Source organism: Lynx rufus, unplaced genomic scaffold, assembly GCF_022079265.1.
Source record: "Lynx rufus isolate CCGP_SWC_20201006 ecotype Redwood Valley unplaced genomic scaffold, mLynRuf1.p SCAF_3, whole genome shotgun sequence".
Classification (NCBI taxonomy): domain Eukaryota; kingdom Metazoa; phylum Chordata; class Mammalia; order Carnivora; family Felidae; genus Lynx; species Lynx rufus.
In genome coordinates, this window is record NW_025814845.1 from 129,590,892 (window position 1) to 129,617,469 (window position 26,578).

The following is a 26,578-nucleotide window of genomic DNA, read 5'->3' on the forward strand; positions in this document are numbered from 1 at the left end:
TTCCTGGCACTCTTGGAATAAACTTCACTTAGGTAAGTGCTGTTTGATTCTTTTATTAGCCTTTAATAATGATTTTTCCATCAGTATTCACAAGCAAGATGAAATCATTTCCTTTATTTGTGCATCATTGGATTTGGATATCTTTGAAACACATTTTAAAACACATAAAATCTTTTCCTTATCTAGATCCTATAAAATTTATAGTGCATTGAAATTAGAATTCCACTTTGAAGCTTAATGCACTTAAGTGATATGTGCAAGTGGTAATGGTAAGGATTAATTCCTTGACAAACTATTTCATCTACAAGAATTTAAGTTTTCTGTATCTTCTGGAATCTGCCATAAAATATATTTTTCTTTAAAATTAACCATTTTATCTGGCTATTCAAATAATGGCATAGATGGGGCACCTGGGTGGCTCAGTGGATTAAGCATCTGACTCTTGATTTCAGCTCAGGTGTGATCTCACAATTCGTGAGATCAAGTCCCACATCCGGCTCTGCACTGACCGCATGGAGCCTACCTGGGATTCTCTACCTTTCCCACTCTCTCAAAATAAACTTAAAAAAAAAACATATAGGGGCGCCTGGGTGGCGCAGTCGGTTGAGCGTCCGACTGCAGCCGGGTCACGATCTCGCAGTCCATGAGTTCGAGCCCCGCGTCAGGCTCTGGGCTGATGGCTCAGAGCCTGGAGCCTATTTCGGATTCTGTGTCTCCCTCTCTCTCTGCCCCTCCCCCGTTCATGCTCTGTCTCTCTCTGTCCCAAAAAAAAAAAAAAAAAAAAAAAAAAAAACCGTTAAAAAAAAAACATATAATGGCATGGAATTGAACAGAATTATCTCCCTCACCCCTTTATTTTTTTAGGACATTTATGATTCTTGTGTTTCTTGATTGGTTTATCTAAATAATTGCATCTACTTTATTTTTGTGCCAAAAAAAAAAAAAATCGACATTCAGGCTTTGTATATCTTTTTTTCATTGCTTTATTTCCTGCCAACTCCTTCATACTACTTAAGTTTCTTCCATTTCCCTAAGAACAGTTGAACACATTTACTTTCACTATGTTTGGACTGGAGTCAGTTGAGAATGGCAAGTGAGATCGTGAAGTTATGACAACTCAAGGAGTTTGGCCTTAAAAGGGAATAGAGAAATAGGTGAGACTTAGGAGGGAACATTAGGTCTAGTAACAACTGTGCATTCAGAGTTGTTTTTTAGGTGGGTAGAGTTCATCCTTTGCAACAGGAGGCAGAAGGGATTAACTACAGAAAGGTGTGTGTCATCATTGTTATTGGCCCACTTGAGGTAAGAGGCCATAAGTGAAAAATGAGTCCAGGTAGCAAAGCTGTTTTCCTGTAGGAAAGTTCTGCAGCTTGGGTATACACAAGACATAGGCAAGGTAAGAGACTTGAACTTACCCTGGGTTGGGGTTCCGTCAAGTGGGTAAAAAAAAGAGCAAATGCATTAATTCTGCCTGAAATCTCATGGGGGTCATAACACATATGGTGAATGAACTCTTTCCAAGACGATCCGAGAACATCATAATACAAGATAGCATGAAGGGAGATGGATTTTGTAAATGATATTCAGAATTTGGTACTTGTCTAATAAGTAACAGTTGAAGCTTTGCTAGGCGGAAAAGAAGCTAGCTCACCTCCCTGTGCTAGCTGTGGTTTCTGGTCGGCCTTTAGGAATGTGACCCTCCTCACCTCTATTTTTCTTGTGTTAGAAGATATATGAGAATCTCTCAGGGATGCAAGTGTAGTGGATTTCTTTATTTAAGTTTACAAAATACATGCTTATAGAAAATTAAAACATTATAGAAATATATAAAGCCAATCATGAAAGTTCTCCCACAATTTCACTCCCTCACAAAGCCACTGACAACAATGTGGTATTACTTTTCCATTATTTTTTATAGCATTATCAAGTTATCCTACAAAAAAAAAAAAAGGGTCCACTTTTTTTTTTTTTACATAAAAGTTTGGACATCTTATTGTTAATCCAGAGACATCCCTCACTCTTAATGAATAGAAATAAATTGCATGACGGTACCATAATCTATTACACCAGTCCCTTACTGGTAGGACCTCTGAGCTAGTTTTAATTATTAAAGAACAAAGGTGCAATAAACCTGCTTGTGTACACTTGTCAGATTATTCCTATTAGGCAGTTTCCTAGTAATTTCATTTTTAATGAAGAGTTTAGCGAAATGGTTTGAGCATTTTCAATATACTCTGAAACCCCCACCCCCAAAGGTTATAAAATTATACTCCCACCTATAGCATGCAAGATGGGATATGTATAATTCAGAAATACTTGTTCAAAATTATGGTGCAATATTTTTAATTTGAAAAAAATTTAATTGTTCTTGTAACTGTGTTTTCTAACTATGGAAAGTGAAGTTGGACTCATTTTCTTGACTGATGGGGACTCAAGATCCTAAGGGCAAGGATCAGAAAACTCATTTACAAGGCATAGGTATCAGAAACTTAAGTAACCCTTATGCAGAAAGTCTTCGAAGAAGACTACAGGGCTTGCCACAGCTTCAAATACCTCCACTGGTATCTTGCTATTTCTCCAGGATTTGATACCTATCTTGGTATCCTACTGCTTCTGGAATACAATCAAACTGCAAACATGCACATTCTCCAGCACCAGCCAGCTGTTCTCATTACTCAACTGCAGCAGACAGCTCTTTGCTCCTAGAACACGTCAGAGTTTCCCACGTCTGGTTTCATTCACTTTATGCCTCATCTTAGAAAACTGTTTTCCCTCTGTGCCGTCTCAAGGCTCAGCTCAAATACCCCTGACTCTCTGAAGTCTTCCACATGCTCTCTGGGAAAAATTACTGGCTCTTCCCTCTGTGCTACTCCAGCTTTTTGCCTGCCTCTCCCTTACTGCATTTCTGTAACATAAACTAGAGTCTTGGAGGCCAGATACAACTTGCTTGTCTATTTCCTGAACAGTATCCAGTGCAGAGCTTTGCAGAGCATACACTCAAAAACTGTGGAATAAACATACATAAATTATAGTAAGACTTCAAATCCTTTAATCCCAAATTATTAGTCACAGATACTAGTTCCTAAAGGACTAAAAAAAAAAAGAAAAACACACACACACAAAAACACAACTGCTCCCCTCAAAACATATCCTTATTATAGTAAGCAGTTTGGTTTTTTTAAAAAGTGTCTTTTAATAAAACTGACAAATATTCTATCTTTAGAATAGTTGTGTTCAATGAACCTGCGTATGCTTGATATCTGCATCTTCTTAGGATCTCAAATTATTTATTTTAGAAAATAACACGGGGGGGGCAGTTTATTATAAAATACGAAGCAGGAATGATTTAAGCATGTGAGTTTCTGCATTCCTAGCCAGAGCACAAAATGACTGGATATCCTCATCAACACCAAGCTTTTTTTTTTTTTTTAAAAAGGGTGTGTGTGGGGGGGGAGCCACCATGAAGACAATGTTACATTAAAATCTCTTTCTCTTGATAATTTCTGGCTTCCAGCTGACTGGATGAGTTTCTTCTGTCTGAAAACAGAAAATTAAATAAAACCAAATATTGTTAGTTTTTTAATTAATAACTCCCTAACAAAAACAAGGCCATCAATTCTAAATTACATTAGTTGGCATTACATATTTAGCAGTTCTTTAACAATTTCAGAAACAGTTGACAAGGGAGGGAGACAAACCACAAGAGACTCTTAAATACAGAGAACAAACTGTGGGTGGACAGGGGAGTGGGGGCGAGGAGAAAATGGGTGACGGGCACTGAGGAGGGCACTTGTTGGGATGACCACTGGGTGTTGTATGAAAGCCAATTTGACAATAAATTATATTAAAAAAAAAAAAAGAAATAGGTGACAAACTTTTGACATTATCTGAATCTAATAAAGGACGACTGGTTCACTACAAATTCAGTTCATGGTTTTTCATCTCAAATAAAATTGCTATTTAGGTATTCTGGTAATACCAAAGCTTATGATTTTAGAATTTATCTGCATAGGAATTTATTTATTTGTGGTTATTTTTTTTTTTTAATGTTTATTTATTTTGAAGGAGAGAGAGAGAGAGAGAGAGCATGAGCAGAGAAGGGACAGAGAGAGGGGGAGACACAATTGGAAGCAGGCTCCAGGCTTTGAGCTATCAGCATAGAGCCCAACGAGGGGCTCGAACTCACGAACTGTGAGATCATGACCTGAGCCGAAGTCATACACTTAACCGACTGAGCAACCCAGGAGCCCCAACATGTGGTTATTGTGGATGCAAGATTTCCCAAGTATAGTAAATAAGGATAATTCACTGGCATCAATGAAACCAATACAGAAATCTATGAACAGACACTACTCAAGATGACAAATTCTTTAATACTATGAAGATTATTTTCCCTTCTGATAATTTCAATACCTTTAAAATGAAAAAGCACTTGCTAAACTGGTATGATTTCTTTTACTTTAAAATATATGTGAAATAGAGAACTTACCGCTGTATCATCCTCTTTATACACTTTAATGGTTTTATCAGCTTCAGCTGTTAGTAACCGACTTTCAGACTGATCAAAAGCACAAGCAAATATTCCTGATTCACTATCCAAAGATCCAGGCTGCACAGCTGCATGAACTCTCTGGAAATTATAGCCAGTTCTCCAGTCCCAAAGATGCATAGTGCCATTGTCAGCTTAAAGGAAAAAAAAATCTAATTAAACTTGGTGTCCTATCAACAATTCAGCTTGACAAACATTTAAGTACCATCCGTGGGTCAAGTACTGTGACAATAAAGATTAAATAGTTATAAAGATATGTAAGACATAGGCACTCAAGCTTCTCTTAATACTGGTTCGTCTATTTTTATGTGTGAATTCAGAATTTAGTATAGAGCTCAAAAAGCACCACAAAACAATATCTAATTCCAGAATACACAACCAAACTTTAGGTGGTTCCCAGCATGAATTCCTTAGATTTATCATGTGGGAACTCAAAGACGGTTAAACTATGAAATATGCTACAGGTATTACAAATATGCATGAACACATATATGAACATCCAAATACACAGTAACTGGGCAAGTTCTGTTATAATACTTAGGTGGGATGGCTTAGAAATTTTATAAACGTTTACTCATTTACCAAAAGAAAAAAAATGAGACTAAAACACATTTATCTCTAAAATCTTAATTTACCTCCAGAAACAAGCACTCCATCAGAATTTACTGTCAGTGTGTTAATAATAGCATTATGACCAGAAAGATTTTGAATAAAACTTCCATCAGGGAATTTCCACTGTTTTATGTTATCTGGAGAGCCAGATGCAAATGTGTAACTGAAATAAGATTACAAAGAATTAGTGACAAAGTAAACAAAGTTAAATAAAATGGTTGAGTTCAAAAAAGCTTGTTAGGGCTGTATTCTCTACATGTGCATTTATGGGTCCACGTAGCTTTAGCAAAATATTATTGTCATACCAAGAGGTAAAAATATGAAGATATCTGTTCCAAGTCAAATCAGATCTTCAAAATAAATATTTTAAGTGTATTTTAATTCCAAGATTAATGTTTTATTCTCATTTCCCCAATGCTCTACGCTGAGTTAAAGCAACAAATGTACAAAACCTTAAATTCACATTAAGGGCAAGGGATTATGAAACTATTCTGGATAGAGAGCAAGAGAAGGAGAGAGGGGAAAACAGGAAGAAAGGAAAAGAAGGAAAGAAACAGAGAAAGAGAAAAAGGAAGTAGGGGGAAAAAAAGACAGTGAGTGAGGAAGACAGAAAAAGTGAGGGAGGGAGGAAATAATGGGTACAGAAAAGATATCAATGTGACCAGAAAAGTGTCAAGGTGATGTGATATAATAAACAGGCTGTGATAATATGCTCACCTCTATGGATAACCTGATCATGAGGTCACAGTTCCTACTATTTTTTTCTATGTATATTAACTTAAACTACTCTATGTATGTCTCAATGCCCAGTAACATCTCTATCAAAACATTAAATCCATCTTCTATTAGCCTCTACTTTCACACGCAGATTTTAGCAATGATTTATTCATATTGTCTCGTCTGACACTATCATTGCTCACCATGTAGAAAATTTTCCTTATCACATATAGGTCATGAAGCAAAATACGACATAGGGAAAATAAAAGAAATGCATGCTTGTAAGTGGCACAGGCCTGGAAATGACAGCTAAATAACTACTGAAATAGTACCAGTGTTGGTCTTTCCATACTTATACTAAATATTGAAAAAAGAGAAGCGAATTAGGAAAATACACTTACTGTTTAGGATGTAAAACCACAGCCCTGACGGATTTTTTGTGATTTGTTAATGTGACTCTTGTTTTTCCAGCCACCAAATCCCATAATCGTATTGTAGTATCATGGCTTCCTATAATAAAAACACACACACCCTCAAAATTCGATCAGAAAAAATAACGCAAAAATTAAACACAACAAAGTATGAAGGAGTCTTGCATAGATACATATAGACTAAGTGAAAGTCCTATCAACTCTTGGCTAATTACTTTACAGTTCTAATTTTTAGGTTGGTTTTAAATTTAATTCTTAAAAAAGGCAAAAAATGCTTGATGCACTCTCAACAGCTAGAACAAATGCGAGTAACAAAGCAAATACATGATGTTACTCCTCATGGAGGGGAAGAAAAAACTTGTAGTTAATAAAATACATCAAGTGAATGAATTACTTTCTAGTCTTAAAGATCTAATTTTTTTTTAATTTATTTTTATTTTTTGAGAGAGTGTGCATGTGTACCAGCAGGGGAGGGGCAGAGGAAAGGGAGGGAGGGAGGGAGGGAGAGAGAGAGGGAGGGAGAGAGGGAGAGAGGGAGAGAGGGAGAGAGGGAGAGAGGGAGAGAGGGAGAGAGGGAGAGAGGGAGAGAGGGAGAGAGAGAGAGAATCTTAAGCAGACGCCACGCTCAGCATGGAACCAAACACGGGGCTCAACCTCACAACTGTGAGAGAATGACCTGGGCTGAAATCAAGAGTCTGACGCTTAACCAAGTGAGCCACCGAGGCACCCCGAGTAAAGATCTATTATTAATCTTACTATAAGTAAAACAAGACTCAAACCAGCTCTAAAAGTAATTGGTCTCAGGGTATTTCACCTAATTTCAACTTCTTAGACTAGTAATTTTGATACTATGAAACAATGTCTAATTGTATCTAACAGAAGCATTTCTAATCAAACATTACATGATACTGAGATGTGATATATTCTGATATGTAAAGAGTTTGAGATAAAAACAATCATATGAAAAATTACCACAGTAAATTCCAAATGCACACCCAATGTGTCTACAATACAAAGCAAGAGTCATAGTGAACAGGAAAAGAATATGTATAATCATAATGCATTCTGATTAAACACACTATAAACTTAAAAGCTATCAGTCATACCAGTAATAATTTGTGGTTCTGCAGCTTGACACCTCACTGTAGCAACTGCATTTGTATGTCCAGATAATGTGTGCACACTGGCTTTAGTTCTCACATCCCAAATCTATAAAAACACAACAGACATACTGTCAGAACAGGTATTCATATCTCAGGCAGGTAACTGGATCAATTCAAGGCTGGGAACTTACTAGGCAACCGTGCCTGAATATAATGAAAAACTGTTTAAAAGAAAGATAATGATCTATAAGCTGGCTGGGGAATGTAGACAGGAGGCAGATGATGGGAACAACAACAACAACAACAACAAAAACCTGAAAGATTAGGGTACCCAAAGTGTAAGAATGGGTATAATCAGACTATTGAAGGAAACAGCTCATGGAAAATAGTTGTAGTGATGGGAAGGGAACGTGCAAGTGTCACATTTCAGAGGCAGGGCACTCCCAATAATAAACACGATGAGGCCACAGAACTGAAAACGAAGGTGAAAAAACACAGAAGTCAAGAAACTCAGGGGCTAGGCTACCGACAGGTCAAGGCAACTATCTTCAAATCTCTTAACAAATCACATGTGACTCCATTACCAAACATGCATACTGTAAGATGCAATATATTTACAAATAAACACAGAGGTCTACTCCATTTACCCGTGCAGTTGAATCTCGACTACAGGTTACCAGCACATCAATTGTTGGGTGCAAATCCAAACCATACACTGCACTCAGATGTCCATGATAGTGCCTTATAACCTGAAAGTAAAGCAGGAAAGTGAAAATCTCTATAATTAGAAAGAAAAACAGTGGTTCATAATGTTTTAAATCCTCAACTACAAGCTTACCTTATTATATTCAAGATCCCAGCATTTGACTTGTTTGTCTTCTCCACAGGAGAACAGGTAAGGGCTCCGTGTGCTTACTATCACACCACGCACTGTACTAATGTGCCCAGTTAATGACAGTTTTAATTTGCCACTAGCCAAGTCCCAGATCTGCAATCAAAGAATATTTAATTTTTTTCTTTTGGATTATTCCAAAGCAAATTTTTAGAATCTTGATATTAAAAATAAGTCTTCAAAAACAATCTCCCACCAATCTTCCTTGTTAAGCAGGGCAAAAATAGAATAAAAAAAGCAGGTTCAAACTAGGAAAGTATTTGCAATAAGTGACAAAATCTTAGTATATATAAAAGGATATCATAGATAATGAAAGTATGAACAACATTAAATTAGCCAAGGATGGCAACAACTTAAAAAAAAAAAAAAAAACCCTATGGAAACAAACTAAATGTCCATCAATGGATGAGTGGATAAAAAAAAAAAAATGTGTTGTGTATCTGTATGTACACACAAAAACACACACAATGAACTATCATTCAGCCATGAAAAAGAATGAGATCTTGCCATTTATGACAACATGGATGAACCTTGAGTGCATTATGCTATGTGAAATAAGTCAGACAAAGATACTGTGTGATTTTACTGGCATATACACTCTAAAAACAAACAAACATTAACAAACAAACAAAGCTCAGAGATAAAGAGAATAGATCAGTAGTTGCCAGAGGTGGGGTGGGGAGTAGGCAAAATGGATAGAGTCAAGGTGCAAACTTCCAGTTATAAAGTAGATAAGTCATGGGGATATAATGTTCAGCATGGTGACTGTTATTTATTAATACTGCACCACATATTTAAAAGTTGTTAAAAGAGAGTAGAGCTCAAAAATTCTCTCTAAAAGGAAAAAACAATCTGTAACTATGTACGGTGACAAATGTTAACTAGATTTATTGTAGTATTCACTTCACAATGTATATAAATACTGAATCATTACGTTGTGTACCTAAAACTAATATAATGTTGTATGTCAACTATACCTCAATAAATAAATACATATATATGTTGAAAAAACCTAAAAGCAGCTTTATTAGGTATCAAAAAGTTCAAACCCACTAGAAATTTTTCATGTACATTTTTCAAAAGATTAGATACCCATTTCTGCTTAACATTTAGTAGGTATTTTTAAAAAAATTTTTTTTAACTTTTATTTATTTTTGAGACAGAGAGAGACAGAGCATGAACGGGGGAGGGTCAGAGAGAGAAAGTGAGACACAGTATCGGAAACAGGCTCCAGGCTCTGAGCTGTCATCACAGAGCCCGACGCGGGGCTCGAACTCACGAACCGCAAGATCATGACCTGAGCCGAAGTCGGACGCCCAACCGACCAAGCCACCCAGGCGCCCCTAGTAGGTATTTTTAAAAATACACTATCAGTGTGCTGAAAAGGATTCTCTCATACGCTGCAAGTATCAATTAGTCCATTTTGGAAAATAAGCTGTACTCTGAGTGTCAACCTCAAAAACGTTTAACCCATTAATTCCATTTCTGGGAATCTATAGTAACAAAGTAATTTAAAATACAGCAAAAAGCTTTAGGCTCAAAGATTAATTACGGCATTACCTGTGATGGTGAAAATCAAGAAACTAAAAAGTTTAATGTCTAACAACAGGAAAACAGTATAGAATACCTAAGTGATATATCCTTTTTCACAGAAACATGCTTCTGATATAATATTAAGTGGGAAAAAAACCAGAGTATAAATTATACATCAAGCATGACTTTTTAAAGATACACATTTAAAAGGGCATCTGGGGGGGCGCCTGGGTGGCTCAGTCGGTTAAGCGTCCGACTTCGGCTCAGGTCATGATCTCGCGGTTCGTGAGTTCGAGCCCCGCGTCGGGCTCTGTGATGACAGCTCAGAGCCTGGAGCCTGTTTCCGATACTGTGTCTCGCTTTCTCTCTCTGACCCTCCCCCGTTCATGCTCTGTCTCTCTCTGTCTCAAAAATAAATAAACGTTTAAAAAAAATAATAATAAAAAAAAAATAAAATAAAAGGGCATCTGGGTAGCTCAGTTAAGCACCGGGCTCTCGATTTTAGCTCAGGTCATTGAGATCAAGCCCCGTGTTGGGCTCTGCACAGGTAGCACAGAGTTTGCTTGGGTTTCTCTCTCTCCCTCTGCCCTTCCCCTGCTCTCATGCCCATGTGCACACACTCTCTCTCTCGACCTCAAAATAAACAAAATACGCACTTACACACACAGGAAAAGAGCTCAGAAGTAAATATAATGACACATATGCACAGAAATAAATACTAAACAGAAATTCATGTTCAAATTATTTGACAGTGTTAGGATTATGTATGGGTCTGTATTCTTTTATATTTTTCTATATTTTCCACATTTTTTAATAAATAAGCATACTTTAATTTTGTAACCAGAAGAGAAAAAAGGTAAAAATCAAGGAATTAGTGGTAGGTAGTCAGTATGTACTGTTTGGAAAACTTGTAACTTAAAAATCATTTCTCAAACATATTTATTCAGAACAGTGAATTGATAAATATAGTAACTTTTACCCCAAACTCACGTCTAAGAAATCACAGAAAGTACAACAGAAAAAGATAAAATTTATATAGCAAATACAAAGTCCTATTTTTTTTTTCTTCCTTCTTTATTACCTTTATAGTTCTGTCAGCAGATCCAGTTACAAACCACTGGTTTCCAGGTTCTACAGCAATACAGCGAACCCAGCCAAGATGTCCACTGATCACCTGCATAAAACAAAAGGTAGAATGGGCAGACTCGTTACACATAAAAGTTTATTCAATTTCAACTCACTGCACATAAGTCAAGTTTGAATAGCCCGTCCTCACATCTTCAAATAAGTTTGTAAAATTATTTGACACATTTTACAATTTATCTTCAGTAAATGAATACACAAATTGATATATCTATACAATGAAATGCTACTCAGCAAAGAGGAATCTATTAATAGATACAACAACTTGGATGACTCTCAAAGACATTAAGCTGAGTGAAGGAAGTCGGTCTCAAAAGGTGCATACCATGTAATTCCATTATATAACAAAATTGAAAAGGCACAACTATAATATAGAAAACAGACGAACAGTCACCATGGGTAGGAAAGGATATGACTGTAAAATAACAGCATAGGAGTGTTTTTTGAGTTGCTGGAACTTCTATATACAGACTAGGGCAGTGATTACCCAAATTTATGTATCTAATAAAATTTATTAGGTCTGTACACGAAAAGAAAGGCTATGTTAGTGTACAATTAAAAAACCAAATTTAGCACATATAGTAAATTAAGTGCAGTTACAGTTTTTCTGCTATATATACTTCATTTTAGATCTGGTACATTTTGAATCATTTAATTTACTATAATTGAAAAAAGATCATCAATAGAGCCAAAGAAACAATGTCATATGCTGTTCTTCCTCCTAGCCTTCATACTAAACACTTCAAACACTTAGAAAATTTATTTCATCTGTTCTCTACACCTAATAGCTTTCTATCAACATTTTATACTGTATTTTATAGGAAATACATACATGGCTTTTACTTAAAGAAGTCTTCCTAAGATCTATCTTTCAAGATTGGGGCCTAACCCTTCCCTCATCTGGTCTCAGATCACTTTACCAGTGCTCATATTTACTCCTTTTCCTCCTTATTGTACTCCTTCAGCTCTTGTAACTGGAAAGCAATCATCGTTTCTGTAATGGCATGATATACAGATTCTCTCACCCTGTACAGTTTCCATGGTGGGTGCCACTGGGGTTTGGGCATTGTAGGGGCTTTTTTAGCCATCAGTGCAGAGTTCTTGGCATTGCCAGCCTCCATAACAGCCTAGACATAGAACAGATTACATTATTGTTAAAGACATACCTAACATTTCATGTTAAATCAAAAATGAAAAATTTTAAAAGGGGATTTATGAGGCTTTTACCCCCTTTGATGAAAAGACAGCTAAAATGTTTGCATAACTAGAAAATGTCTGCACACCTAAGACTTCTAATCAGAATTATATTTTCTGTATGTTAATTTTAAAAATCAATTAAAAAATCTCAGAGGCAGAACATTAGAGTTAAGAGCACTTATCACTAAGCATGGGTTCATGAACCCAGCTCTGCCAATTACTAGCTGACTGACTTTGGGTAAAAATTACATAACCTCTATGCCTGCTTTGTAAAGTGGAAATAACAGTGCCTATTTCATACAGTTACTACAAAGACATTATTACTACTCTGTAAATGCTCTATATAAGCTCCTACCATTATTTGAGTGATTGCAAGTGGATTAATGTCTCTGCCTGTCATTGTTGTATTTTAACATTATTGATTTAATATTGCAAAGGAGAAACTACCTTCCAAAAATACTTAATTACCATTTTAAAAGGTACTCTAGGCACGCCTGGGTGGCTCAGCTGGTTAAGCGTCCGACTTCGGCTCAGGTCATGATCTCATGGTTTGTGGGTTTGAGCCCCACGTCGGGCTCTGTGCCATGCTGACAGCTCAGAGCCTGGAGCCTGCTTCAGATTCTGTGTCTCCCTCTCTTTCTGCCCCTCTCCTGCTCGTGCTCTGTCTGTCTCTCTCTCTCAGAAATAAACACTAAAAACTAACTAAATAAATAAATATAAGGTATTCTAGCTGATGTACCAGCTACTACTAGCATCCATCCATGCATCCAAAACATACTTAAGCCATAAAGTTCCTGCCCTCAAGAAGCTTACATTACCTCCTCCTAAGGAGGCAGAAAGCCTGGGCAGAGATCTGTGAATGGAGGCAAAAGAAGAAATGTGGTGGGAAGACCACAGATTAATTCATTTCATAAAGCCAAATAACTGCATAATAAATTAAGGAATCAAAGCCTGCAGTTATTCAAGTGACAGCATAATAAAACAAACTAGGTATTTTCAGTTATTCTTTTTATAACTACTTTCACCAATTTAGCTACCATTTACTTACACATAAACTTATGTATTTCTAAATGCTCATTTATAACATACAAGTTCTACAGCCTATGAATATTACATTACTAACAGCACTAAACTGTGTCAGCCAACTAAGGGTTTAACAAAAAAGAGATTTTCATATTTAAACCATATTAACACAAGTTTTAGAATAGTATTCCTTGCACTTTTAATAGTGGATAATAAAGGGCAACATCACATTACATACATCAAAATAAGCATTACGTACAATGTGTAAAAGACACAGAATAACAAAATGTTAAATTCTAAAAAATATACCAGTTCACTAGCAACTTAAATTTTAGGGCCATGAAATACTAACAACTAGCTCCAGCCACTATTTACTTTAATAATTCCAAGGCAAATTTTCATTTATTTAGTATTTAACTGAAGACTCTTGCAATAAAGGAAAATAAGGCAACAAGTTCCAAAAATTAGAAACCTGCAGCATGATTTGATACAGAGAAACTTACTGAAGTCATCCCTGCAGGCTGTGAACGGTCAGCAGCCGCCGGATGTCGGTATTCACCTCCAGCAGGTGCATTACGATTTGCGTCAACCCTGAAGCAAAAGAAATAACACATTCTAAGCAATTAATTGTCATGTCATGTGCTCTGCAGAACCAACTCTTTAAATTTTTGTAAGCAATGATAAAGGAAAACGTCACATAATACATAATTATGAAGAAATCTTAAAATGAGAAAAACAATGAATTATGTTTTCAACATCTCTATAATTACAAGCATAATACTTCATACCTGGTCTGAGAAGAAGGTAATGCCACAGCTAAGGACTGAGCGGCTGATTCACTTGGCATTCTTTGGATCTTAGTATCTGCAGTCAAAGCAACCCCTGTTTAAAGAAAAACATCAATTGCTTTCAGTAGCTATCTTTGATTTCATTTACATAGGTTTAAAATAAAATACTGGAAGCAAACATGTGATATCTCCAGGTGGTGATACTATAGAAATTTCTATTATGTTTTGTGAGTCTTTTATTTCTAACTTTTTAATAATAAATGTAACTTGAAATCACATAACTCAAATTTGATTTAATCACAGGCAGCTTGGTATTAACATACCCAAGACAGTAAAGACAATTTCTATTATTTTGGGGTATTACCTTCAGATAAAAAAATTAAGCAGCCCCCAAATACTAACCGAATATTTCCAAGAGTAAATGTAAATTACTAAACAAGAAGTACTAATCTGTCAGGGGTTTCATTACGGTAAATCCTGTCTTCTAAAATTACTAAAACTAGGGGCACCTGGGTGGCTCAGTCAGTTAAGCGTCCAACTTCGGCTCGGGTCATGATCTCATGGTCCGTGAGTTCGAGCCCCACGTCGGGCTCTGTGCTGACAGCTCAGAGCCTGGAGCCCGTTTCAGATTCTGTGTCTCCCTCTCTCTCTGCCCCTCCCCTGTTCATGCTCTGTCTCTCTCTGTCTCAAAAATAAATAAACGTTAAAAGAAAAAAAATTTTTTTAAATAAAATTACTAAAACTAGATATACTAAGCTTTCTGTCCTCCACCCCAATATACTAGCCACTCCATCTGTGTACCAATTTTCTACACACACAGACATCTAGTAGACACTTTTATCACACCTGATTCTACACTAACACTTCAATCACTTTTATAAGTTTAATGATAATAACATGTCTGTTTAAACCTCCATATAAGCATGTTTTAGCTTGGAGCAGTGTTACTGTCTTTGAATTCCTAGCACAGTGCCTGAAATAAATTTAGGTGCTTAGAAATGTTTGCTCAATGAATATATCTGATACTGACTATTAGTTTACTATCATCTAAAAGCTATGCCTAAAAATAATAAATAAATAAATACATACATACATACATACATACATACATACTATGCTTGGATGCCTGTCTGCTAAGTTTATCTTGTATTTTATAGGCAATAGGAATCATATTATTGGTTCATTCAAGGAAATACCTACAAGATACTTTCAATATAAAATAGCTCACTTACCAGGTCCTGGTGGATATGGATGTGTACCTGTCACCAAATATTCAACTTCTTGTCCTTAAAAAAAGGAGAAAAATCATTATGATCATTGGCAAATTTATCATATGTACAAGTATCATCTCTTTTAATAAGTGTTAAATTATCAACTGAATTTCTCAAATTTTCCCAACTAAACCCAAATGTCAGATATAAGATAAATTGATCATTTTTGTTTTGGCTTCTGAAGACCATGGACACAGCTATTTCTTCTGACCTTTTGTTAATATGATGTCAAGAAAGCTTGTACAATTCTAATGGTATGTAGAGAGATTGTTCGGTCAAGTAAAAATCAACTGTGGTTTTTCTTCCAAGCAAATGATTTCTCAGTGGAATGTTAGATTATTTTTATGCATTAGAATGCCAGTGCTTAGTATCATCTTTCTGAATTACAGCCAAGATACATAGATGGTCTCCCCATGGGTTAGAAATATTTCCTTTAGTCTCCACTGTGACCTTCTCTATATCCTAATAATTTCTGCGATTATGATTCTACCACTTTTTTATTTCCTATTAAGAAAAAACCTACCAACCAATAATCTCAACTCACTCACTACTCCAATGAGGAAATCAAGACTTCCATTATAATACTGGTACACTAGTTCAATAGGGTTTGACTCTAGTCAGTCCTTCCAGAACAGGCACTAGAACATTTCATTTTTCTATTTTTAAAAATTACATTTCTACTTTTAAAAAGAATCACATTTCTGATAATGCCACACTTACCTTGATTGGCAGGATATTGTTTATGACCATATGAATCCGATGCATTCTGAGGACATTTCTCTTTAAAATTTTCTTTTGAAGTAGGCATATGCAACACAGGACCATACTCATTACGCAGCTTGATTGCCATTTTCCGTTTGTGACTATTTAAAAATTATGAACATAATAATGTATCTTGAGTACTTTAAAAATATGAACCAAAGTAAATATATTCATAGATAGCCGAGAAACACAAGTACTTAAATAGCTTAGGTTTGCCTAATCATGTAGAAAAAATTTCTATGAGGTTTTTAAAGTAGTATTTTAAAAAGCTCAAAACTTCCAAGTGCATTTCTACACTTTTGTTCATAATCCACCACATAGCATCCATTAAGTCTAAGTAACATTTTAGGTTGTTAACCAATAAATACAAAACCTTTCATGATAAGTTATCAAGGGTCTGGTTTAAAAATACATAGAAACTAATATATCCTTTTAAAAACCTCAAAGTCAATATATTTTCCTTCAAATGTGTAAATATAAAAATGTAGCAAAAGCTTCTATCATAACCTTTACTGGATGTATCTAAAAAGAGTAATTAGAACTAATCAAAGTACATAATTAGTTCAGTATTTTTTAAAGAAATGCACTTATATAAATTTTAAGAATAGCTCACTTTACAAATTAAATATAAATGCTTGTTTTAGGAATTAAGTAGATTTTAAAAGAAGGGTAAAGGACAAAGAAGGAACACTGCACATTAATGCAATCCCAGACTGGAGCTGGAGATGTAGAACCAAAAATATGCCACCACTCAAAAATCTTCATCATACTAACGAGAAAAGATGGGAGTAGAGGTACTGGCCAGGTACAATTTCAGCTCAGCAAGGCTCTGAGAGCAGCGGGAAGCTGAAAGCACATACAAAGTGATTGATTATAAGATATAACACCTAAAAGGGACTCTCCTAATTACTGGGTATTTATAAATGCAATTAATTAATGGGATTTTTACTGTAAAAGACAAGGCCAAAAAAAAGTTAAATCAGCTTAAATCATGCCCAAACACCAATCATTATTGAATAGATATCCTATGAGTGTTAGTATCACTCACTAATCTTTAAAGGTCCCCCTCTCCCTGCTCTCTTCCCCCAGTTATTAAGTAGTTAAAATATTCTAGCAACTGAAAAGGAACAATACCTACCTCTCTTCATCCAAAGGCACAGGTTTTCCATTATCAGCTACAAACATGTCATGGGTTCTCTTCAGTGACCTGAACACAAGTGTGTGCACAGAATGTTTCTGCACCTCCTAGAAAGAAAGATTATAATCACATATCCATCTGCAAATTACACATATCATAACCTAAATTAAATTCAAATTAGTTATACACTTTACAAGTTTAAATATGTAAACTGCTTTCTACCACTCACCATGGCTATTTGTAGCAAGCTATAGGAGTCAAGTTGAGAAGAAGAGGAAGCTCTTCATTGGCCAGAGACCCACCCATACCAACTAGTGATGCCTGAGCTTGGTCATTTATTCAGTAAATATCTACTGAGCTCCTACTATGTGTCTGGCAGGTTCTGTGCTAGACGCTAACAAAAGAATGATGAAAAGACAGTCATGGTCCAGGTGCTCAAGAGAAAACAGATAAAAATAAGCAACACATTTTGATAAGTGCTATGAAGGAAACAAGCAAGGGCATGAGACACAGAAAGAACTTAGGATAGTTATGAAAAATCTCTCTGAAAAGTTACAGAGAGGGAGGGAGGCAAACCATAAGAGACTCTTGGATATTGAGAACAAACTGAGAGTTGATGGAGAGTGGGGGAGAGGGCAAAGAGGGCATTGAGGAGGGCACTTGTTGGGATGAGCGGTGGGTGTTGTATGGAAACCAATCTGTCAATAAATTATATTTTTAAAAAATCCTCTCTGAGATGTCAGTTAAGTAGAGAGTTAGCTCTGTGCAGAAGAGTTAAGAACAATTCAGTAAAGAGAAAATGCCATGTACACAGCAGTTCAGTATCTGCAATGATGCCAGGAGCCGCAAGAGTTGTATATGTTCAGTAGGAAGGTGGGCTGTGATACCGAGATGAGGTTCCAAGGGTAGGCAAGGTCCAGATCAGGATAAGGGTTTTTTGAAGATCATTCCAACAGTCTGCATTTTTGCTCTAGTAACATCGGGCCAGTAAAGGATTTTAAGCAGAAAAAGCATGATCAACTTGCGTTTTAAACAGATCAATTTACGGAGGGAGGAGGGTGTAACAAAAATGGAAGCAAGGACACCAGCAAAGAGCTAATGCTCTTGTCCGAATGAAAGATGGTGTTGGTTTGAATTAAAGTGAACGCAGTGGACACGGACAAGGGTCAAGAAATATTTCTGAGATAAGACGGACAAGGCTGTCTAACAGAATGGTTGTTCAAGACAGGGAAAGATGCAAAACTTCAAAATGGCAGGTTTTCCTGGGGAAGAGCTGATGGAAAGCACTAAGTGAACACCAGAGAATACTGCCAATCTTTTGGGACACACAACCACGAACTCTATTCTGCAGATGGGGAATATCAGCGGTCCAGAAGCACCGCCTCCGGGGACACTGCCAAGCTCAAAGGCTCAAGAGTAAAACGGCAGTAAGAATTCTCTCCGGCTTCATGCCTGAGGGTAACCTCCAACTAATGCTCCCATCCGGCTTCCCTCTATCCCTGAACACCTTAAGAAGAGACTACCCGGCCTCAGCCAGAGAGCCTCCTTTCGCAGCCTCTACCCTCTCCAAACTCCGAACACCTTTGGTCTCCCACGCCTGCCGCCGAAGAAAAACATTCCAGAAGCGAACGACCCCTCAGCGCCCAAGTGCCACTTTACCTCGACCATGATGCCGCTGGGTGACCCGCCGCTCCAGCAGACAAGAAACGCTAGCCTGCAACACAGAAACCGCCGCCACAACTGTGCAGTCCCTTCCGGAATCGGGCGCCCTGGCGCCGGATCTGACGCAGTCCGCGCACGCGTGCTGGTGGCCCGCCGGCCTTGTGGGATCGAGGGGGCGGGTCTTTTTCTTCGGGGACGTAGTGTCGGGTCTGAGTTGGCAGGTTCTTGGTACCGCGTACCTAAGGGTCTCGTTCACCTTCTTGGAGAAAGCTTGAAATAACGTTCTCTGCCTTATTCTGTGACTTAAATATTTTGGTTTAGGGTGTGGCTGTTTGCGTTGTATTTCCCGGAAGCTTAATCCTTTTTATCAGCGAATCTAAGTAATCAGCTCTGGGGAGGATCTGGAGAGAGCAAAACCCGGTCAGCGCTAAAACTCTTTGGGGGTCGCCCCCGCAATTTATGTCGCCTGCTTCCGCTACTTGGCTAATTTTGTCTGGAAGCATTTAGATGCCTTTGTAGCCTTAACTCCGAAAAGCAATCCCACTTACAGTGTCCAGTGAGCACTTGTTGAGTCAATATTGCGGAATTGTTTCAATTTGAGAAATTTTGCAAAAGATTTTTAACATATGGCAAAACCCCAAACTTACTTTACGCTGCATAGATGTTGTTTAATCTCTCAAAACTGCATAATTCTTGTCTGCTAATTAATGTGGCATCAACAATGCCGGGGTACAGCTTTCAAAGCTGGTGGAAAAAAGGATGCAATGGAAGACTTGAGCCATTTTTATTTATACACAGCCTGGTGCCCAAGTATTGAGATTTTGTTTTTTCACCCAGGTAAAATGCAATTTTCGATTAATCCTGCCCAATTACTTTTCTGCGTAAAAAGAAACCTTGATGGAGGTAGACATTTGTAAACTTGAATAGACCAGTCTTTCACTGATCCTGCTTGCTCCTTAACCTACCCAGTTCCACTGATCTTGTCCCCAAAGCACCCCGCATATGCTTTTGAGAGGGGAAAAAATAATCTTATAAAAAGTATAGCGATGTGAAATGATAATCTCACTAGAAATTCACTGATTAAAAAAAGAAACTGATTTTTTTATTCATTAAAAACATTAAGATCATGTTCCTGCTTGAAAATAAAGTCATCTTTGAATTTGAGTAGCAGTTTGGCCTATGAACTGATTTTCTGTAACAGTGTCCACTAGTGGTAGGCCTTGCAAAGAAATATATATGTACTTGGGAAGCTATATCAGATTATAACTTCCCTATAGATGGCAATAGATATACAAAAGAGTATGATTTTAAAAGGCAGTAAAATTATAGAGATACAAACAAGATTCTAATATAACTATGGCAATATAATAACTGTCTAGTTGGGTCTATTAACATGTTAATCATCCTAGAAAATTTTTATAAGCCCAAGGTCTTAAAAATATTGTAATAATTGAGGTAAATTGCACTAGATTATTCTCCTTTTAAAAGGCTCTCTTGAATCTATAGAATTATATTATCCACTTAAAAGTTTTAGGTAGGTAAATAGAGCCCAGTGACCCCCTTATGTAGCTCATGGATCTATGAATTACGTATGTTGTATATAAATTTTATATTTATATAAAACCTGATTTTTTTTTTCTGGTGAAAGATCTATAGATTTCTTTGGATTCATAAAAGGATTTAAAACCCATGAAAGGTTAAGAATCTGTCCTGGTGGACACCCAGAGATGCCTTATTTGAGCAGTAGGGGTCACTGCTGCTCTTCATAATGATAGGAGCATTTTTCTCGAATAAGAATTTTCCCTTATCTTTATAAGGATAGAAGGGTTTACCACCTAAATTATTGTGAGTGATTTATTAATGTAAATATGAAGTCTTTGTAAAACCAATAGTACAGATTTTACGGAAGGCCTCTCTTTACTAACTGATCTTTTTTTTTTTTCTTAAACTCACCAATATACAAGATACCTTTATTCTCTTTCAAATACTGTGTCCTTTGCCCTTGAGTAAGTGATAGGAGGTCACATGAATATGGATTTCAGTGTCATTTTCATCATATTTTTCACTGGAAGTGTTTTCTGGTTTTTATACTCCTAAAAAGATGGGTAGTATTTCTTCTTGCTTCTCTCAGTTTAGAAGGTTAAATATGTAATCTCTCTTTCAGACACTACTTTCTTTCCATGCAATATTCTTTAGCCTTGTTTGACTCAAAATGTCCTTTGCCCCATGAATTTCAGATGTGTAATTCTTCACTAATTCAAAAGGGAGGAATGGTGGAAATGATCATGTGTTTTTGAATTTCTAACATCAGAACCAATTAAAAAGAATACTTGGACATTTCTTCAGGAGTTTGATCTTTGTTTATTGCAATGCTAAGAATGAGTCCAAATGCCAAGGTAGTGTTAGCAAGTGATTTCTGGTAACAGAGTTAAGAGGAAAGCTTCTGGGACCACAGGAGACAGTGAGGGAGCTATTCTTTCAGTTAATGCCTGGAAAGGCCTGGGACATAATGAAGCTGCACTGTCAGAAATATCTTAGTGAGGGATGTGTGCATGTGACAGAGAGACAGAGAGAGAGAGAGAGAGAGAAGGGAAGTGTTACTTATCACAATTTCTCCTTCTACTTTTTGAAGTCCCAGCCCATGTCACAAAAACAAGTGTCAAATTGAATATGATAATGACTCATAATTTACTTTTTTGTGTGTTTCTATTTTGCAAAAATGTGTCAGTGTTTATGCTGACACAGAAAAAACAGCAATGTGACATTTCCAGTTTTCTTAGCTGAGTTCATATACTACCATGTTTGATGGTAATATTTGTTTCATTATCTGTGTTCCCCAATAGACATATGGGGTGAGTACAGTGTGATATCCACATCACACACCCAGTATCTGGATAACTTGCAATTGGTAGGCCTTCAAAATTTGTTGAAAGATTGAATAAGTGAGGTGTTAAGATTTAGACACTTACATGTGGGGATGGAAGGCACTGAGACCTTAATTTTGATGTGAGTTGCAGGTATTGAGTCTGTAGAGTAGGAAATTGTGTGTCTCTGGATGTGTATATTATGTGCTCACTCCTGAAAAAAATGCTACTATCACAACAACAATTAATTTAATCTTAGCCCTCTTCTGTGTGTAAGGCAGAGAATTGCTTGTGTCAGGACAGTCTGTATTTCTGTTCATTGTAAATTTTATGAAAGTGAATTATTCTCCAATATATTTAGGTAAGTTAATGCCACATTTTATCCAGGTTATATAAAAGTTATTTCTGACATTAAATTACAAGATGCTCTTTGAGGGCCGCCTGGGTGGCTCGGTCAGTTAAGCACCCAGTTCTTGGTTTCAACTCAGGTCATGATTTCATGGTTTGTGAGTTCCAGCACTGTGTCAGGTTCTGCAGTGACAGTATGGAGCCTGCTTGGGATTCTCTGTCTCCCTCTCTCTCACTACCCCTCCCCTGCTCTTCCTCTCTCCCTCAATTGGAAAAACTATTAGAAAAATAAGAGAATTCAGTAAGAGAGCTGAGTACAAAACAATATTTAAAACAATAGCTTCCAGGGCGCCTGGCTGGCTCAGTCGGTAGAGCATGTGACTCATGATCTCGGGGTAAGTTTGAGTGCCACGTTGAGTGTGGAAATTACTTAAAAAAAAAATCTTAATGGAAAAAATCAGTATCTTTCATATATGCAGTTAAAAAATATAATGGGGGAAATGATCTTATTTATGACAGCAATAAATGCAAAATATTTAAGACCTAGGAAAATATTTAAGGGACACATCCCTCCAAAAAGACTTGAATCGATGAAAATGCACAGTTATTCTTGGATTGGAAAAGTCAAAATCGCAAATGTCTGTTATGCCATTAATCTAATCCTGAGCACATTTTATTGAAAATATTTTTAATTCAAGAAATAGTTATTAAATAGTGAAATATTTTTAAATGAATTTTCCTAAAATACTCTGAAATAAAATAAAAACTTTTATTTTCTGCAGATTTTATTGCTGGTACTATACACTTAAAGTATAAAAACCTTTAGTGATTTATTGCATTGTTTGAAAACACAGCTTTTCCTTCTAATGTGAAATTTATGCTTAAAAAATAGTCTGATTTCTAAAAATTTGCTCTTAAGTTTCCCTTTGGATTAGCTCAGCAAACTCCAGGAGCCATCTCAGCCTAAGTTACCAAAAGGTAACAGGGGAGTGGGTACTGTTAGAAGGACATCAGGTGTCTCACACATTTGACAGAATAATCAAATGAGCAAGTTTAGAGGTTTTGGTCACATCTGCTGCCAACGTTGGCAGGCTTTCTCTCTCCAGAATGCTGCTATGAATGTGATACCAGGTCAATCAACCTGATTCTTTGCTTATTTCCTCTGAAAATATTACATTGGAGGAGAGAAGCTGATAGGGCTAGCTCAGGGAAGGAGTCCACCACCAGCTCAACCATCTGTGGCTGGGGGATCAGAGCATCACTATACTATCAGGACCACTGGAGCCCTATGTTTTAAGGGTCATTCCAGGAGAAGGGAGCATCAGTCTAACAGGTGTCCATTACAGCCTTGTGGTTTTGAGTCTAAATGTGACAGGAGCAGCTTTTCTCTAGCTTTTCTTAGTGGCACTGTGTTAAAGAAGAAAATGTCCTGTTTTCCCCTCTTGCCATGCTCTTGATCAGCTTCCTTCAGAAAAGCAAACTGATTTCTTCCAAGTCAATAGAAAGACTCTCCATAAGACACAGAGCTAGCCCCTACGCTTCTTCCCTGCAATGTGCTTTCCCATTGCAAATGGCTGACCAATTACAACTGTCATTGGCATACTGGTCTCAAGCTTGCCCATCAAAGCTCTGGTCTAAGTTAACCTCCAGCTCTTGTTTATTAATTTCTTCTTGAATAGTGGTTCTCAAACTGTAGTTCAGGATAAGAAAAGAAAAATACAGAGACTAACAGCGATTTGGTATAGTTTCTCAAATGCCATGCCTATTTAGACAAAGACAATCAGTATCTCCTTTCATTCATTTAATCGTTTGTTCATTCATAAATTTGTTCCACAGTTATTTATAAAATACCTACCATGTGCGAGCTGTGTGATGTAAACCATACAGTCATTCAAACAACAGGTTTCAAACCAAGAAGACTTTTCCTTTCGAATCCCTTTTCCCTCTGAAGGAGGTTAGGTCCCTAAGTTACAATTCCCCAAACCTCATCGTACCCTGACTTAGGTTCAGTACATGTTATTACAAGTAGTTCTCATTTTCTGTCTTCGACTGTAGACATAAAGCTTCATGATTAGAGGGCATTTGTCTATCTCATCCACCAAAATATCCTTGCCCCCCAGAAAACTACTTGCCGCACAGTAGGTGCTCTATAAATATTTGATAAACACAAATTGCCTTGTGTTCTGTAGATGGGGCCTGACATGAATTGGAAAGGTATCAACGACAAGTATTTTGACAATCAGTGTCCCCAAGTCACCCCGTCATGCCAGAGAGCTGCTTGCTGGGCAGGACAGATTATCTGTATTCTCTGTCACTGATTTACTGTCCTTGACTTATGTAATGGTATCAGCTAATAGGAAGAACACAGTACTATTGACCTGAAAATATAACTGAACAAATTGTACTCCCTTCCTCTTCCACCAATGGCATCAGCATTCTTAAAACTTTAAGTATTTTTATAAGCAGAATGTCTGCAAAACTATTTCTTCTCTTTGAAAATATGGTAATTTACTTTGTAATATCAGGCACTTTAGAGTGTTAGAGTAACTGTACATAACTCAATAGGAAAAATATCTAACAAGAACTAGAATTTTTAAAAGTCTCATAGTTATTATCACTGCATTGGTCATACCTCTCATACCAACACGAATATCCACATCCACACCCATACTTGAGGGTGAAAATAAAGACTAAGAGTGAGTGTGCTAGTCTGAGACCTTATAGTCCCGAGACAATGAGCTGGCCAAAACAAGAACAAACCAACCAAAAAGCTACTGGTAAATTCTTTGTAATGTTTATAGTTTGTTGGGCCATGTAGTATAATGGGCCAGAGCATGGTCTATAGCATCAGACGAACTTGGGTCAAGTCCTGGTACGGTATTTACTACCTGTATGCCTTGGGTGTTTACTTAATCTCTCTGAACCTCAGTTTCATCATCTATAGAACTTAGTGGCTTCAAGAATTAAGTAAGATAAATGATTATCAGGACTTGGCTTCTGAGGCATGTTTCAGTGAATGCTAATTCAGTCATTCATTCTGCAAATTTTTATTGAATTTGTTTATCTTGCTCACAAATGTGTCTCTAGCATACTACCTGTTGCATAGGAAGCTCCCAAGATCTATTTGTGGAATGAATGTTAAGTCTCTACTATTATAGAACATATGTTCTAGTAGTTTTCATCCTCCACCTCCTGTTGCTGAGGGCAAGAATACCAGAGGAGAAACAAGTGGGAATTTAAAGGAATTTTCATTTTAATGTTGTACACGATTCTATTATATGCCAGGAGAAACTTAAAAATTAATAAGCTTCTGAAAATTAAATAATGGTTCTGTCACTAGTTTCGGTGCTTGAAAATGAAGTAATAATATGATAATGTTACGTCAAAAGAAAAAAATTGTTTTAGTCTTCCTATCAGATAGTCGTTTCAAATCAGTAAGGATCTGACATCATGAACATAAGACCCTGTCCAGATTATTAAAATGAGAGTTTTCTCAGTTACATTTTGAAGACAAATGTTCTTGCATCTTATTTTAATGAATACATGCATATATTTGCTTTTATGGTTAGATGTGTATTCTTCTAAGAAAAATTAAAACTAAGCTAGTCTTAAAATACAGTACTTACTCAGTACTAGTACATGGGACACAAATTTGAAAAAATCCAGTGAAGTAGTTTACTTAATTTAAACTCAATACCGAGCTTCATAAATTTGAGTTAAAAGAAATTTGGGAATGTAACCTATGGGAATGTAACCAAGAGAAGAAAATAATTTAGTGAGTCTCGTGCCATTATCAAGAATCTGCTTCCAAGCATGGTTTATAGGTAAGGAATTAAGAGGTACAAACTTGCATTATAATTTTTTTCATGTTTATTTATTTTTCAGAGAGAGACAGACAGAATGAGTGGGGGAGGGGCAGACAGAGAGGGAGACACAGAATCTGAGGCAAGCTCCAGTCTCTGAGCTGTCAGCACAGACCCCAACACAGGGCTTGAACTCATGAATCATGAGATCATGACCTGAGCCGAAGTTGGACACTTAACCAACTGAGCCACCCAGGATTCCCTAAACTTGCATTATAAACTAAATAAGTCATGAGGATGAAAAGTACAGCGTAGGGAATAGAGTCAGTAATATTGTAATAATGCCTATGGTGACAGGTGATTACCGTGGTATTTCCTAAGGTACGGAATTGTAGAATCACTATGTCGTACACCTGAAACTAATATATTTTATGTCAACTATACTTCGCCAAAAATATACTCTCCTGATCCAAACCTGGATAACCTGCTATCTTTCAAATAAAATTATTTTTCAAATATCTTGAGAATGTCTCACTTTCCATACCCGCTCCCCCCCCCCCACACACACACAGAAAATGCCAAAAAGCAACACATTTTCTGGGATTTGTGTTCTTGACTTTGAGTTCCCCACTGATTCTTGTAAGAATTGCTAATCCTGATTGCAACAAATAAATAGAAAGATAAGAGACATGGATTTGGTGGCTTACAGAAAATAATGAAAGCAAATGGACCACATTTATTA

General features: G+C 36.7%; 1 protein-coding gene across 2 annotated transcripts; it reads right to left on the reverse strand.

Moving 5' to 3' along the window:
* Positions 1–1,751: 1,751 nt before the first annotated feature.
* On the reverse strand, positions 1,752–18,923 carry PLRG1 (pleiotropic regulator 1). 2 transcript variants are annotated; one of them, XM_047091442.1, is made up of 15 exons: positions 18,819–18,923; positions 17,160–17,266; positions 15,980–16,122; positions 15,221–15,274; positions 13,989–14,082; positions 13,704–13,791; positions 12,006–12,107; positions 10,919–11,011; positions 8,251–8,400; positions 8,060–8,161; positions 7,416–7,518; positions 6,280–6,388; positions 5,185–5,324; positions 4,490–4,683; positions 1,752–3,537 (listed from the first exon to the last, which is right to left on the reverse strand). In XM_047091442.1, exons 1-15 carry the CDS (start codon positions 18,825–18,827, stop codon positions 3,478–3,480), a joined length of 1,548 nt encoding a protein of 515 aa, XP_046947398.1. In that variant the 5' UTR covers positions 18,828–18,923; the 3' UTR covers positions 1,752–3,477. The 2 variants fall into 2 exon arrangements, with proteins under 2 accessions (XP_046947398.1, XP_046947399.1); XM_047091443.1 differs by lacking the exon at positions 18,819–18,923 and adding an exon at positions 16,796–16,867 and having other exon boundaries at positions 17,160–17,239.
* Between the last annotated feature and the right edge of the window lie 7,655 nt (positions 18,924–26,578).

Bases quoted from the DNA above. Each gene is read 5' to 3' on its own strand.
- PLRG1 (XM_047091442.1), bottom strand. The intron at 16,123-17,159 runs GTAGGTATTGTT...ATTTTTAAATAG, and splicing joins GTGCCTTTGGATGAAGAGAG to TCACAAACGGAAAATGGCAA. The intron at 11,012-12,005 runs GTGAGAGAATCT...TGTTTTATGCAG, and splicing joins CACCATGGAAACTGTACAGG to GTGATCAGTGGACATCTTGG.